At 42.5% G+C, this 13,782-nt stretch overlaps 1 protein-coding gene across 2 annotated transcripts in view; it reads left to right on the top strand.

Moving 5' to 3' along the window:
- PDIA5 (protein disulfide isomerase family A member 5) overlaps window positions 1–13,782 on the top strand; it is a 103,398-nt gene that overhangs the window by 26,123 nt on the left and 63,493 nt on the right. For both annotated transcript variants that reach the window (XM_074828732.1, XM_074828731.1), the window contains exons 4-7: window positions 3,580–3,663; window positions 4,459–4,504; window positions 10,669–10,761; window positions 12,021–12,081. In XM_074828732.1, coding sequence (XP_074684833.1) covers window positions 3,580–3,663; window positions 4,459–4,504; window positions 10,669–10,761; window positions 12,021–12,081 — 284 coding nt within the window. The remainder of the gene's footprint in view (window positions 1–3,579; window positions 3,664–4,458; window positions 4,505–10,668; window positions 10,762–12,020; window positions 12,082–13,782) is intronic.

Genomic DNA, 13,782 nt, shown 5'->3' with positions numbered 1-13,782 from the left:
GCCCTGGTTTGGTTTTGTGGGAAGGGGAAGCGTGGGGAACATCCCTGTGGTGGTAGAAGGAAGCCATACCATTATGCCACTTAAGGTTTGACCTTATTACCACATAGCTACTGGTTAGGTCCTTTGTGGTATTGCAGATAGGTTGGTGTTTTTGATGATTTTTCCATGGAGATAAAGCTGGATGATTTGTAGGACTGCCTGCAGGCAAAGCAGGGGTCCCTTCAGCAGTAGCACAGCAAGGACCTGCAAGGGTTTAAATTGCTATGGACAGAAATGGCACCTGGCAGCCAAGGACAGCTGCTGGGGGCACATTACTGACCTCATCCTCAAATCACTATTTCCTGAGCCTGGTGCCTTGTCTGGAGTGTCTTGGCCTGGGTGGTAGAGTGCTGATTTTGGGGGTGGTTTCTGGCATTTTTTTAGGTTTGGGGGGTTTGTTGGTTTTCTTTTTTTTTTTTTTTTTCCTTTTAGTCTTTATAACAAACTCTTATACTGCCTCTTCAAGTGGTATAATTAAATTGCAAGAACTAGAGAACTAGAGTCCTAATTACCCTCTCCCATGTGAGAGTTGAGGAGCTCATCTTCAGAGAGAGGCTGTTGGCTGAGATCCAAAAGAGGCAAATCTCAGAGCAGAAGCAGAGGCTGCATCTGTGTTGATATTTACTCTTATTAAGGATAATGGACATTACTAAGTGATATCAGAGCAGGTTGCTGTCTGCAGATTATTTTTGTCTGGCTCTAAGTGAAGGCAGAAAGAAAAGCAGAACAGGTCCATCTCTGCCATTTCTGTATGTCTCCTTTTCTGCTTTTTCCAAAGAATTGTTAGTATAGTATCTGAGCTGGTGGGCCTGGCATGTGCAAAGATCTGCACTGATGCATGAAAAAATTACTGATACATATTTAGATACTTCCTGTTCTGGGAATTTGCTCCTCTTCCATCCCTTGCATCAGTGCAGATACCTTGCATAAACAGACTAAACTCCCAATGCAGCAGTGAATCTGCCCACTAAATGGTGAGACACATACTGGAGCAAAGTGCTGCTTTCTTTCCTGAGATAATGGATGTGCGTTCAGGCAGCTGTGTGAATCTCTACAAACGGAGCAATCCTGAAAGCAGGGCAGGCTTAGATCCTGTTTCCTTCCAATGAAACAGCTCTTCTTATCTTTCTTTTTTTAATAGAAACTCATGCAAACAGAAAATGAATTGGTAGGAGTTTCTAGCTGGTTGCTCACAGCTACATTGCAGTAGTAGTGTTTTGTAGCCTTTTGCCATTATAAACCCTGCAGAACTTTTCTAAGATGAGTGTCCGGATATCTAAATGACACATAAGGAAAAATTGCGCTTTTTTCCCCACGTGGTTTGAAGTTGCACCAAACTGGTGACAGGACTGGCAACAGAATTGTCTTGATACCTGTTTTGGTCCTCTACTGATGCTGGAACAATTGTCTGCACATCTCGGGGTTTGACAGACCCTGTTGCTGGAGGTTTCAGTATTATACTTGTTCACATCAACCACCTAACAGTTGTCTTGGCAAGGCTGAGATGACCAAATAGATGTGTATCCTGGAAACATTTGGCAGTGTCTAGAAGAGCATTTACAAATGTTGACAGTGGTGCGGGCTGACTTCAGTTAACTCCCTGGCAGTCAGCTCCGGCAAGGCCATAAGAGCTTCTCCATACTTCTAGATCTGTCTGGGGTAAGACAGGAGGATGGTCTGAAATTGGTGCCTCCTGACATTCCCTGACCTTCGAGTTGCTTAGGTTTAGCCCACGGGACCGTTGTAGGACTGCAGGTGAGAGAAAACAGGATGTCTCTGGTCCCTGAGTTTGATGTTGCTGCAGACTTGCTGTACGAACTCCACGTGGCAAACCAGCTTTCTGGCAAAACTCCAAATCCAGGCTATTTGTTTTGGAATCTAGTTTTGTTACAAGGAGATATGTTCACTTTTTTCAATGAACAGATGATATGTTTTAGCTCCGCCTTCCACTGCAGTCTGGGGAAAACAAAGATGCAGCAGCAACAGGAAAGTAACTGTCTTCCTGGGCTTGGATCTCCTGCCTCCTGGAGAAGCAAAGAAAGCATTATGGGTTACTCTGACTAGCTTTGGCTATGATCTGAAAACGCAGAACTGACATGACTTCTGTAAGACTTCAGATAAATATGCTTCTATAAAATTGGGATTACAGGTGCTCCTTGCTGGTGAGGTAGTTGCATGCTTTGTTAGTTCCTTAAAATGATCATTTCTGTCTTCTGCATAATATTCCAATTTTGGTGCCTGTGTCCATAGCACACCCCTCCTCACTGCCATCTAGAATAAGCATTTGGGAAGTTTCCACAATGACACACTCTTATCTGCAGCACACTGCAAACTTACTGTTTGTTGTTCCTCACATTTGCAGAAAGGCAGCTGGAGAACGTTGGGAGAATTAGCACCAGTGCTGGCAGCAGCACTTAATTTGGTGGGGCTCTTGCAACCCTTGCATCTTGGTATCTCTAATGTGTCTATAATCAGTTTAAACTTGATGGGTTTTCAGTGTTTTCATTTTCTAAATTGATTTATCTGTGTAAAAGGTACAAGTTGTCATCTGCTAGGAACAAGTTTCCAAGCTTTTAGATCTTGCTGTTTGTGCAAAGAATAGTCTTGTCAATGTGAATCATCCTCTTTACTTTGTAGTTGTACTGTTTCACTTGTCTTCCCAGATCTTTTACTGACTTCATATCCACTTGAGCTTGAAGTATCCTTATAGCTTCATGGCTGCATTGTTTAGGACAGCAGTTAGGCCATGAAGACCCTTTACCTGCCCATCTAAGCAAATGTATATGCAGTTTTCTCCTATGACCCTTCTCTCTTCTTCAACTCAGCCTAATCTGGTGCTGGAAGAGATTCGTTCTGTCTGAAAACCACCTCCAGCAGGTCTGTCTGCTGTTATGTGCAGCCTCCTTCTTTGGGACCTGTGGCCTCCACTTGTTAGTTGTGGCTCCATGACACATCCCTCGTACCTAGGGTGGATGGGGTTGCTGGACTTGGGGCTCCAAAATTTGAATTGTTTTTTGCTTTCTGCAGGACCTTTTTAAGGTTAGCTACTTGTGATCTGGGCTTGGAGATACCGTAAAGATGTTTCTTTTTTGTTTTGAGTTATCTTCTGCCAGATATAAAAGCTGATCTGCTCTTTTTGTTTGACTCTTTTCACAAACAGTGCTCTTTGACCACCACCCTAACAGTAGCATGGCCTTCTTGAAAACTTGACTTCCTAAATTTTATGTTAATCCCATGGACAGAAGGTCTACTGAGGTACTCGAACATGCTAGAATGGACTGCTTTTCTACTGGTTAGGGTCTGGCTTTGGAATGTGGTTTTAACACAGTTCACTGTGTCCTGACCAAGCAAACGGAGAAATTAAATTGGCTGATGCAGGTTTTCACAATGCTTGTCCCACAAACTTAGCTGAACAGCTTCCAAATTACTGTTAGTTGCAACTAATTGCTGATGAGGAAGCACAGCAATGAGTTTTCAGAACTGAATGCGTTTGATTTCCTTTCTTGTAACCATTTTTCTTCCAATATGTGTTTTTTGCAGTGATACTGAAAGCCGAAAATTATGCAAGAAGATGAAAGTAAATCCTAATTCAAAGGAGAAAGGAGTAGAATTGCTCCATTATAAGTGAGTGCTGGGCTGGGATTTGTAGTTTCTAATTGTTGATGCCCCTGGTAGGACCATTCGTTCTCCTTGCAGCTCCATACTGCTGCAGCATGAAGACTTCTTATTTTTTATCCTTTGACACGTGAAACTGATTGCAGTTTCTTCAGTCTGCCAGCATGTGTTGTGACAGAAGTTGAGATAAATATATTCTGCTGTTGAACAGAGTAAAAGCATGAGTGGGACCTGGGAGAGGTGCCCAATGGACTAAAACTACCCAGTGCCCAGGGCTGATGCCTGAGATTTGAGCTCTCTTGCTTTCTCTGTCACATGCCTGCTGGCACGTGCCTTGGGCAAGTCCCTTCACCTCTCTGTGCTTGCTTTTCTGACTTGAGATAGTACTTCATAAATTAAGTAGAGAAAGGCAAGTGTAGTGAGAGAGCGAGAGATTTTCTTCCTGGAAATAATAGGAGTGGGAGTACTGTTAAGTGTAAGAGACACCAGGCAGCTGCATCTCCATCTCCAAAGATCATGCCTTAGTAAATATTCTTGTTAAAGTGTCAGGGAGGAAAGTATTTACTAGAAACCTGTTTGCTTTACACTGTTTTACCCTTTTTCCTTACTCTCTTCCCCCCCGCACCCTGCACACACATCCCCCCCCGCCCCCCCCCCTTAAATTACCGTACTGTAAATTCTCCTTAGTTCTGTGCTTCAGCAGGATAATGTTATTCTGGTTAGAGAGAAGTGAGGAAGAGCAGCTGTATGATTTCCAGCAACAATACTGTAAGTTAACACTATTCCCCACTCCTTGTTCAACAGGGACGGTGCATTTCACACTGAATATAACAGAGCGGTCACGTTGAAGGTAAATTTAAATATTTGATTATTATTCTTTCGGTTTTGCTAGATATGGGGGAGACATTTGTGGATTAAAAACAGGTGTTGGTACTTTTTCATGCTGAAGGCATGAAAGGGAGGGGGTTAATCTTCATAAACAGCTGTCAGAATGACTTAAAGTTTTTTTGTGTGTGTATGTGTCTGCCAACCACAGATCAAGGAGAATTGTGTATTATGAAAAAGATTGAAACCATGTTGAATTGTAATGTAAACTGAGTTAACTTGCAGGCTGGTAACAAATGGATTTTCTTGTTTTGTTTACAAGGTGCTATTAATGACAGTATAACTAAAAGTATTAGCTGATATTGCATTTTGATAAGGAGTTCTCTGAGGTTTTTGGGTTATGTGTTTATAAACTTTAAAGAGAGCTGAGAGGCCTTATCTTTTGTCGGATTATGGAACCACAGTTCCTGTGGATATTCCCTGAGTGCAGCAGGGATAAAATGACCTTCCTTCTTCTGCAAACCTTGACACAAAGCAACAGAAAGCGACATTCTGTAAGGGCAATGGAGGAAAGAAGACATGAAAGGTGAAATGAATGTGTAGATCTTCATGATTGTGGAAATGGTGGACTAAAAGCACAGTAAGCAGGCTAAAAGTGTGCAGCCTTCCTCTGCAAAGCCCTGGTGAAGCACTGGGAGTATTGTCATGTGAGGCTGCAGCCCTGCAATCACTTGGTTTCCAGAAATGTCTTCTGTCTATCTCTAATGCCCAGTTCCCATTTCTCTTCCTCCTCCAGCAAACTCAGGCTCTGCACCATTGTTGGTCTTCTGGGGGCTCCATGACACCACCCCAGGCTGACATCGTTACATTTACTTCCCCTTTCTGGCTTGTTCAGGGGTTTAGCCTGGGATGGAGGAAAGTCTGTGTGAGATGCTACATGAACCTGAGTCTGTCAGAGTGGCTGTTCCTAAGCATGCTTGATCTGGACCTTCCTTTTACAGCCTGAGTTGTTGTGGGGTAGCTGATGGGGGGACTGGCTTGGAACTGATATTCAGCCTGCACTTGGTGTTTGCACTTGCAGGATTCACCTGAGGTAGGGAGAGTAGCACTGTGTATCTTCCCGCCTCCTGCAGTAGAAATCTTTCCTGGCACTAGGAAGGGCAGTGTTGGTTACCCAGCTTAGTCAGCAAGTGCGTGATGCTCCTTCTGTACTTCGTGAGGAAATTCACCTGGTGAATTTTTTTTTTTGCTCCTGGTGCATGGTGGGGCAAGGGAGACTTGTTAATTGCCTCGATTTGGGTGGTTTGAACAATGCAAGACATGTCTTTCCTGCTCTCCATAAAGTGCTGCAACCAGGAATTAGTGCTTCCTTACAGATTGGATCAACTGGAAAGCACCTGCAGAGCCCCAGGGAGCGTTGGGCTGAGAGGCAATCACAGCACAACAGGAACCATACCATTTAGTCCTTCAGTTGCTGTTTGGTGATGAGCATTTCCCCCTTCCCTTTTGCCTTGTCTTCTGGGAAGAAGTAAGCAGCATCCTGTAGACAGAGATCTGGGATTCCAGTGCGGGTGGAAGAGGGATTTTGAAGGTCGCTCGCTCTAGGAGCTGTAGTCTTTCTTAATTTAACTGCTGCTGCGAAGCCAGCTGCTAATGATGTACAGGTTGGACAGTGCATCAGAACTGGGCAGTGGTCAGATAACCCGGCTGAGTGTTTACTTGTTCTACTGCTCACAGCTGCCTGAATATTTTCTGTATTTCTCCCTCTGTACCACTTCTCCCTATTTTCTTCTCTTGAGACAGTGACCTTTCTTTCTGTCTTTCTCTCAGCTGTGTTTGTCAGGAATCTCCCAGTACATTACAAACAGTGAGCAGCAGAACAACACAATTACGTAGGGTATCATACTCATTTTACGGACAGGTGGACACACTAAAGAACAGGGAGATTAAAGGATTTGTTTCACATCATTCAGCAAGCTTGTGGCAATAAAACTCGGATCTTCTTTCCAGGCATCCAGTAGACATATTAATATATGTATGACATTTTGGAGAATGATGGACACAGCTCTGAAGAACTGTAAAAGGATTCTTCTAAAGTAATCTGCAATTTCATTGATGTGGCTGATCCAGCTGATAGTGTACTCAGGTTTTTAAGAAAAGCTTTTCATTTCTTAAAGTAACTAAATCCTTATGTAATTAGCAGAGATACCCTTGTGGGTTTGCTGTTTAAAAAAATGAAGAATAAAGGATAGCTCAGTGTTCACAGTGGGGGGAAGTTAGTTAGCTGTCAGAACCTCCAGCTGCTGAGACCCGTGTTAGAATCTGAGCTGTTTAAGGGAGGTGGACTGCAACATAACAAAGTTCAGTGATGCAAAATTATTAGGAATAGTTTTTAAAAAATATTTCCAACTCTTTGCAGAAGGGCTTAGGTTCCCACAATACTGAGTGGCTGGTCAATATGAAAGTTAGGAACCTGCAGGGTAATAAACAAGAGAGGGAGGGAAAGGACACAGCTCCAGCTATGCTGGAGAATGCAGGCTGTTGTAATGGGTTTTGGATTACCAGTCAGGACAGCGGTTGGCTTGAAAATATTGGCCCTGTGCTTAACAGTATTTAAAAGTCAAATTATTAGGAAATGAACAGAGAGTGGAAGAGGAAATGTTATTAAATATTATTCTACCATTTGAGTCCATTGGGTTCCTTCATCTTGTGTCTTGTATGTGATTCTGGTTGCCCCATCAAGTGGAAGGTGTAGAAGTACTGCAGAAGAGCAGTGAGGATGATCAGAGGCACAGATGGCTTGAATATTTGCATGAAGATTCTTGGGCTTGGAAAAAAGGACAACTGGAGGAGATTACGATAAATATTTGTATCACTGTGAGTAGCTTGAAAAAAGGAATGATTACCTATTTTTTTTCTCCGAACTTGGATGCAAACAGTGGCATTTTTGGGACGGCTGATTTGAAGCAAATAGCTGCAATGTTTAAAAAAAAAAAGTTGTGGAAATCATAGCTACGTGTTGTGAAAGTCAAGAATTTAGGAGTCTTAAAAACAGTTTTAGATAGTCATAAAGGATAGATCTATTGACAGTTAGCAAGCACAGAGGTCCAAATACAACAGCTGGTACAGAGTCCATAAACTTAATTACTTTTTGCCAGAAATTGAGCATGTACCAGTGTATGCTATGTAAGAATGGTACTAGTATATTTTTTCCCCAAGTATCTCTAGTCAGCTGCTGTTGGAGACCTAAGCTTAGATCAGTCTTTGGTCTTAACTGATACGTCTGTTCATATGTTGCTTTAGCCACACCATGTCCTAATCCTCAATAGTGCCATAAGGCCAGTATCCAGGCTGTGTTTATTACATGATGAAGCCTTTTCTGGAGGATAAAGTACAGGGAGATTTTTACTCTCTTTCTAAAATGGAGAAAACTCATTAGAGTACAGATCTGTTCAGTACTAGCAAAGGGAATAGACCAGCCCAATAAATTGGTCTTGTTCTAAATTCTGAATCCTTTCCCAGTTTGCTATTGTAAGGAATGTGTATGTGAAATCAAGGGAAGTCTTTATAAGCATCCCTACTGCATTATATTTCAAAGGAGTGAAAAGTACAGGAATGTGTTTCTGTGTGTGTATGTATATATTTTTTTTTTTCAGGTTAAAACCTAGGTCCACATACAATAGCCAGCTGTTGTGCTGTTAAAACTTGTTTGCTTTTAGCAGCATAGGCTGGATGGAGCCATGTCCTGTATTCTGCTGAATTGATGTTTAGGGTTCAAAGCTGTCGCAGGGATTTGGGCAGTGGGTTATAGCCCAGCGTGGCTCTGTTGGTGCCGTGGGGTCAAAGCAGGTCCTGACCATGTCATAGCAGGACAGGAGCGTAGCTGATTCTTCAACCTGGGGGTTGTTGTGGCCTAGACCTTGCTCTGGTCTCTAACCCAGCAGCCTCGGGACCAGTGCTGTTCTGTGTTAAAGTGCTGTGCTTTGGTGGCAGGTGGGGGGGTGTCTTTCCTATTTAAAGGCACACAGGAAGTTCTCTTCACTGCATGAAGTAATGAGTGCAAGGCAAGGTACTGCCTGCTCCTGCCAGAAGACATTACACATCTAATTTTTTCTGACTTGGCTGAGAGGGAGAGGCTGGATGAATTAAATCTCTTTAATCCCTCATCCTCTAGCCACATCTGTTTCTACATGACTGAACTTGGCATGCAGGAATTCTTGAAACTAGCAGAGTCAATTGTACTCATTAGCTGTTTAAAATGTTGACCCCTCTCTCCTTCCCTCCAGTGTATAGTTGAGGTCTGTGCAGACTGAGAGTGAGCAGAACTTTATGGAGCTTTCCTAAATGTAGAACATCTCCACTGTTTTGTCCTCTTCTCTCCTTTCCCTAAGTTTTCTTAGGCATCATTTGGGATGTTAATGCCTCTAGTTTTAGAGCTTTTTACAACTGTAACTCCATTATAAATTACTTGATTTTATTTTTTTTATCAGAGAAAGGAGCTAGCTACGAATGCTGTATTAAAACAAATTTCTTCTCCTTGAAGTGTTTGTGGTCCCAGCACTACAACCTCACCCCTTCGGTCTTCTTACTGTGTACATTAAGTGCTTTGCTTGCTGTCTAGTGACTAATATATGCTGCCTCTTGTGATAGGACAAATCTCTTCAATATTAGCTGTGCAAGAAGACAGAAACATAAATGCAATAAATGGATCCTGCTGTAAGCTCTGAATCCTCTTGAGCCTTGTAGTACCAACTGAGATGCAGGAAAATGAGCTGACCTCCACTATCTGTTGATAAGCTGTTGGGATGTTGTACCAGAGCAGACCTACCAAAGGCAGAGAGATGACAAAAGCATCTCTGAGACTGTTTGAGCGGCACGTGTCCCGAAGTATGCTGCTAACCTGCTCTTGAGAAGGTGGAGTACAAACCTAGGCTTTTAGATGGATATTCTTGGCGTGTGTTAGTGTATACTCAGCTCTGCTCTTCAGTCATGAGCTGCTTTGGCAAAATATCCCATGGGCTGAAAAAGGCTTTAATGAAGGTTTTCTTTGCTCCAACTGCAGGTAAGTTTACTTAGTCCTGTGGCAGCATCATCCACTCACTCTTACATTGACAGAAGCTCCTCAGGGACCTCACTACATTACTGGTGTGGCAATGATCCTGTCTGGGAGTGAACATGTACCTCAAGTAATGCCACAGAGAAAGAAATGGGGTCAATCTGAGTGGTGAATAAACACGGAATACCAAGCATTACGTTTCCTAGAGCACACATGTCTGAGGATAACAGTGATCAAGCCTGTGCTTCCATGTAAAGCTCGTAATGGGGGGCAGTGTGACTGCTGGAATTCATGGAGAGCATCTCAATGACTTCAGAGGGCTGGAGTTTCCCTCAGGCTGAAATCAGAACCATTGGAGAGTATTTTCTTATGATAAAGAGAGTATCTGTCATCTGCTGAAACGGATTGTTGGTTGCCTGTCAGTTGGGTACAGCAATTACGAAGTATGCATGCATGTGTACTCAGCTTGTTGAATATGGGAGCTGCAGAATCATAGCGTCTTGTATTTCCCACTTCACTTGTCATGTTTACTTCTTACTCTCCTACTTAAAAATCCACTGAGCGCAGTTTCTAGGTAGATGGGTCATAGAGAGAACTATTGGTGGATTTTTCTTCCTTTGACCAAATAAGCAGTTTGATCTTTAAGTGTGGAGTTCCTTGCTTTTGCTCACAGCAAGTATCAGTGTGCCCTCCAACTAGTCCTACTGGATTCAAAGGTTACTCAGATCTGGTGAAGGGCATGTGAACCTGACCTCTACATAAAGAGAAATCTTTCCTGCTAAGCCAGGGAGTAGCTGTGAAAGTATTGCAGATCTAGTACCATTGAAAGAACTCTCTGAAGGATCCTTGAAGCCACTGTCTGTGTGCTGGTCTACTTCCACATTGTTTTCCTCAGTTTTATAGTGGAAATGGGAACTGGTAAGTTGGGATATCAGTTATGAGGAAGGTACACACCCATGTATTGCTTGGTTCTGCAATAATTTGTGTTCATCCGCATTAGAGCAGATGAGTATATGAGCAGAAAAGCAAAGGCACTAATTGGATGGGGTTTGCGTGCAGCATGGATTTGAGGTTGAATGTCTCATGGTTTCTATTAATTTTGCTTTTAAAGCTTTTTTCCCTGTTTATTACAGTCTATGGTGGCCTTTCTCAAGGATCCAGAAGGTGCTCCACTGTGGGAGGAGGATCCTGAAGCCAAAGATGTTGTGCATGTTGACAGTGAAAAGGTACATTAGCTGCATAGATGATCTATATGTTTTGTAAATATATGGGATGAAGGGAGTGCGTATGTTTGTTCTAACTCTTAATGAAGCACCACTATTTCCTCTCTTTGGAAGGGAATTTTAAAGCAACCAAACTATTTTAAGTGACTTGACAAAGTTTGTGGATTATGATAACTATAAAGTCTCCTGCATCCCGCCTTCCTCTTCCCTACATGTGGTCATGATACTAGTCTGCCAACCAAACAGCATGTATCTAAACATTGTGGATGGTGTGGTGGAAGAGACCTGCTTGTCTCAGAAAAGCGTAGCAATTTGCAAGATGCAGTCACTGCAGTATGCAAGTAGGAGGTAAAACACTGCTCTTACAACTGCAGGTTGTTGTTAAACCTTGGGTTCTCTTGTGCCTGGGGTTGTCTCGGGAAGTCTGAAGCAGGAAGGAACAGGATCCAGATCTTGAGTGTTTTAACCTTGTACAGTAACCATCCTCTCAGTGTGAAGTGGGAAAGCAGCAAACACAATGAAACTACCTTAAAAAGCCAGTGTCACCACATACCTCATTATATTCTCTGTGATATAATCAGCTTGGTCTTTCATATTAGTTTTCTAGATTTTTAAAACTTTAATTGATTGGACTCTAGCTGATATTTCATAAAGGGCCTTTTCAATTTTCTAGCTTTCATTTTTAATATTAGAAACAGTTGACAGTTTTTGTAGGAAGATTAATTTTTAATGTTCACCCTCTAGTCTATTACAAGCCTTGCAAGGGTTGCATTCAATTTGAAAACTTCATCTGGTTTCCCATCATGCTGGTACTGAAAAATATTTTGTCATGGCTTCTCATAGCTTTGACTGGGCTTCATAGTCTGGAAATGGAACTTGTTTTGTTTATTATTGAGTCTGACTTTTTGAATTAGAGTATGGCTTTTGGATGGGTCAGGGAAGAAAAAGTTTCCAGTCAGAGATTCTGCAGTGAGAATAAACCAAGCCATGCAACTTCCACATCTCAACAGTGAAGATGGTGGTCTAGGATATTTAGCAGATATATGAATCTATAATAAATTTTGCCATCTTCTTTCAAGCTAAAATTGAGTAAGGAAAAGAAACTCAAGTCTTGTCTGTTAAGAAAGATGACCCTTCTTCCTTCAGATAAATGAGCCTGTATTATATGAATACGTATATTAATTTTTTGAAGTTGTAACACAAATAATAAGAGGTGTCCTTGGCTATAGGTCTGTTCTTATTTTCTTTGTTTCATTCATTAGGAACTGAGAAGGCTTCTGAAGAAGGAAGACAGACCCCTTCTGATGATGTTCTATGCCCCATGTAAGTAACCCAACATGTCCTGTCACCTCTCCCTTCTCCACTGAGAGATGTCCAAGTCTGACTAGAAGCCTCACCTGTGCTTCACTAATACCATCTTATTCCACCTTTATCATTCAACTCCTTGTGTTGTTCTGCCTGTTTGTCCTCAGTTTTCCCCTACTTCTCCATCGCTTGTGTCCTAGTCTTGCCTCTTTCTCTTGTGATGATGACTCTTGCTCATTGTTAAAGCAGCTGTTTTCTGCAATTTCCTTACCCATTGTCCTTTCTAGATTTGTGTTGTACAAGACAGAAACACTGTATGCTGAGTGCATAAATACATCTGTCTGAGCGTGCCTAGCCCTCCAGCCTGTACAGAGCTGTAAGTGCAAATGGGTATTGCACATGCTTTTTACTTTTGCAATTTGGGCCATAGCATAAGACAAGCTGGTTCCACACAAGCAGAAGATCTCCAGAGGAGACCATGGAGTTGAAAAAAAACAATATATTTGTTCTTCCTAACTGCAGGCCGAGAGGAACAGTGCAGTGATCAGGAGCAGGAGGATCTTTCCTGCTCCATCCAGGAGGCACCCTGGGTGTTCCTACCCGCATTGTCAGGAATAGCTTGAATACAAGTGGGATTACATGATGGGGACAGGAAGGAAAGAGAAGAGCACATTGGAGTCATTGCATTTCTTTTGTGATCTTGACCTTGTATTGCTGCTATCTTGTCATTGCGTTGGCCACTTGTACCTTAATTTTGCAGATTTACAACTGCTTTTTTGTGTTTCCTGGTGACTGGTATGTGAGAGGCTTTCCAGCTCTTCAAAACAGGATAGTGTTGCACTGAGTTGTTCCTCAGATGGAAGGCATGGGAGCCATGAGAAAGGAATGAATGTGTGACCTAAGCTAGAAAAGCCTCCCAGCGCTGCCTTGATAGGGAAACCGATGTTAGGCACCACTAGCAACTTGCTGGCTGATTCCCTTTAAAACTGTGTTCCATGGCAGTATTATCAGGTGTTTCTCAGTGTATTTTTGCTTGTTATTGCTGTCTGCAATGCCATTCTACCTTTTTAGTCTCATCTGAGTGCTGTCAAGATGGCCAGAATTGCCCAAGACTTAGTTTGATGCATCACTAAGAGAATGTTTTTTCCTTTAATTAAATTAGTTGCAGCTCCGTGCCTTCAGACTCTGCAGCAGGATGGTCCTGCATGGCCTGGCACGACGCATGAATGTTCCTAGTTGCTGCTGCCGCCTTAGCGTCAGCGGGAGAGGATATGCCTGCTCTCCCTGTAAATCGCCCCTTGGGGGAGAGTTCAGCTGCAGAGTGCTTTCACAGTTTACCTGTATCGTGAATAATTGTTTTCCACAACTGAGTCTCTTCCTGAAATGTGCCTTATCTAACCCTTCATTCTCTTTGAACCATTCCCCCAGAAACCCTCCTCCTTCCAGTTTCTCTTCTTTTGAAGTGGCAAAACACCTGCTAGTGTTCAGTTCTGTAATATTTTTGCTGCTTTCTAAACTGCTGTGAAGGAAGCCTACTTGTAAGGTTTTTTTCCTCCCCTCTGATTTCATAATTCTTAACTCCCTTATCTGTTATTTAACACTCTAGACCTCCTGACTTGGTTCTTGTCCAATTTATCTTACTCCTGTTACTGGAGACAGAATACATCCAGCAGTTGCATTAAAATACTGGCTTTGGACAGCTGAAGTTACTGGTTTACA

This window comes from Strix aluco, chromosome 6 (assembly GCF_031877795.1).
Source record: "Strix aluco isolate bStrAlu1 chromosome 6, bStrAlu1.hap1, whole genome shotgun sequence".
Taxonomy (NCBI): Eukaryota; Metazoa; Chordata; class Aves; order Strigiformes; family Strigidae; genus Strix; species Strix aluco.
The sequence above is the reverse complement of the archived record's forward strand: the minus strand, read 5'-3'. Positions and strand labels throughout refer to the sequence as shown.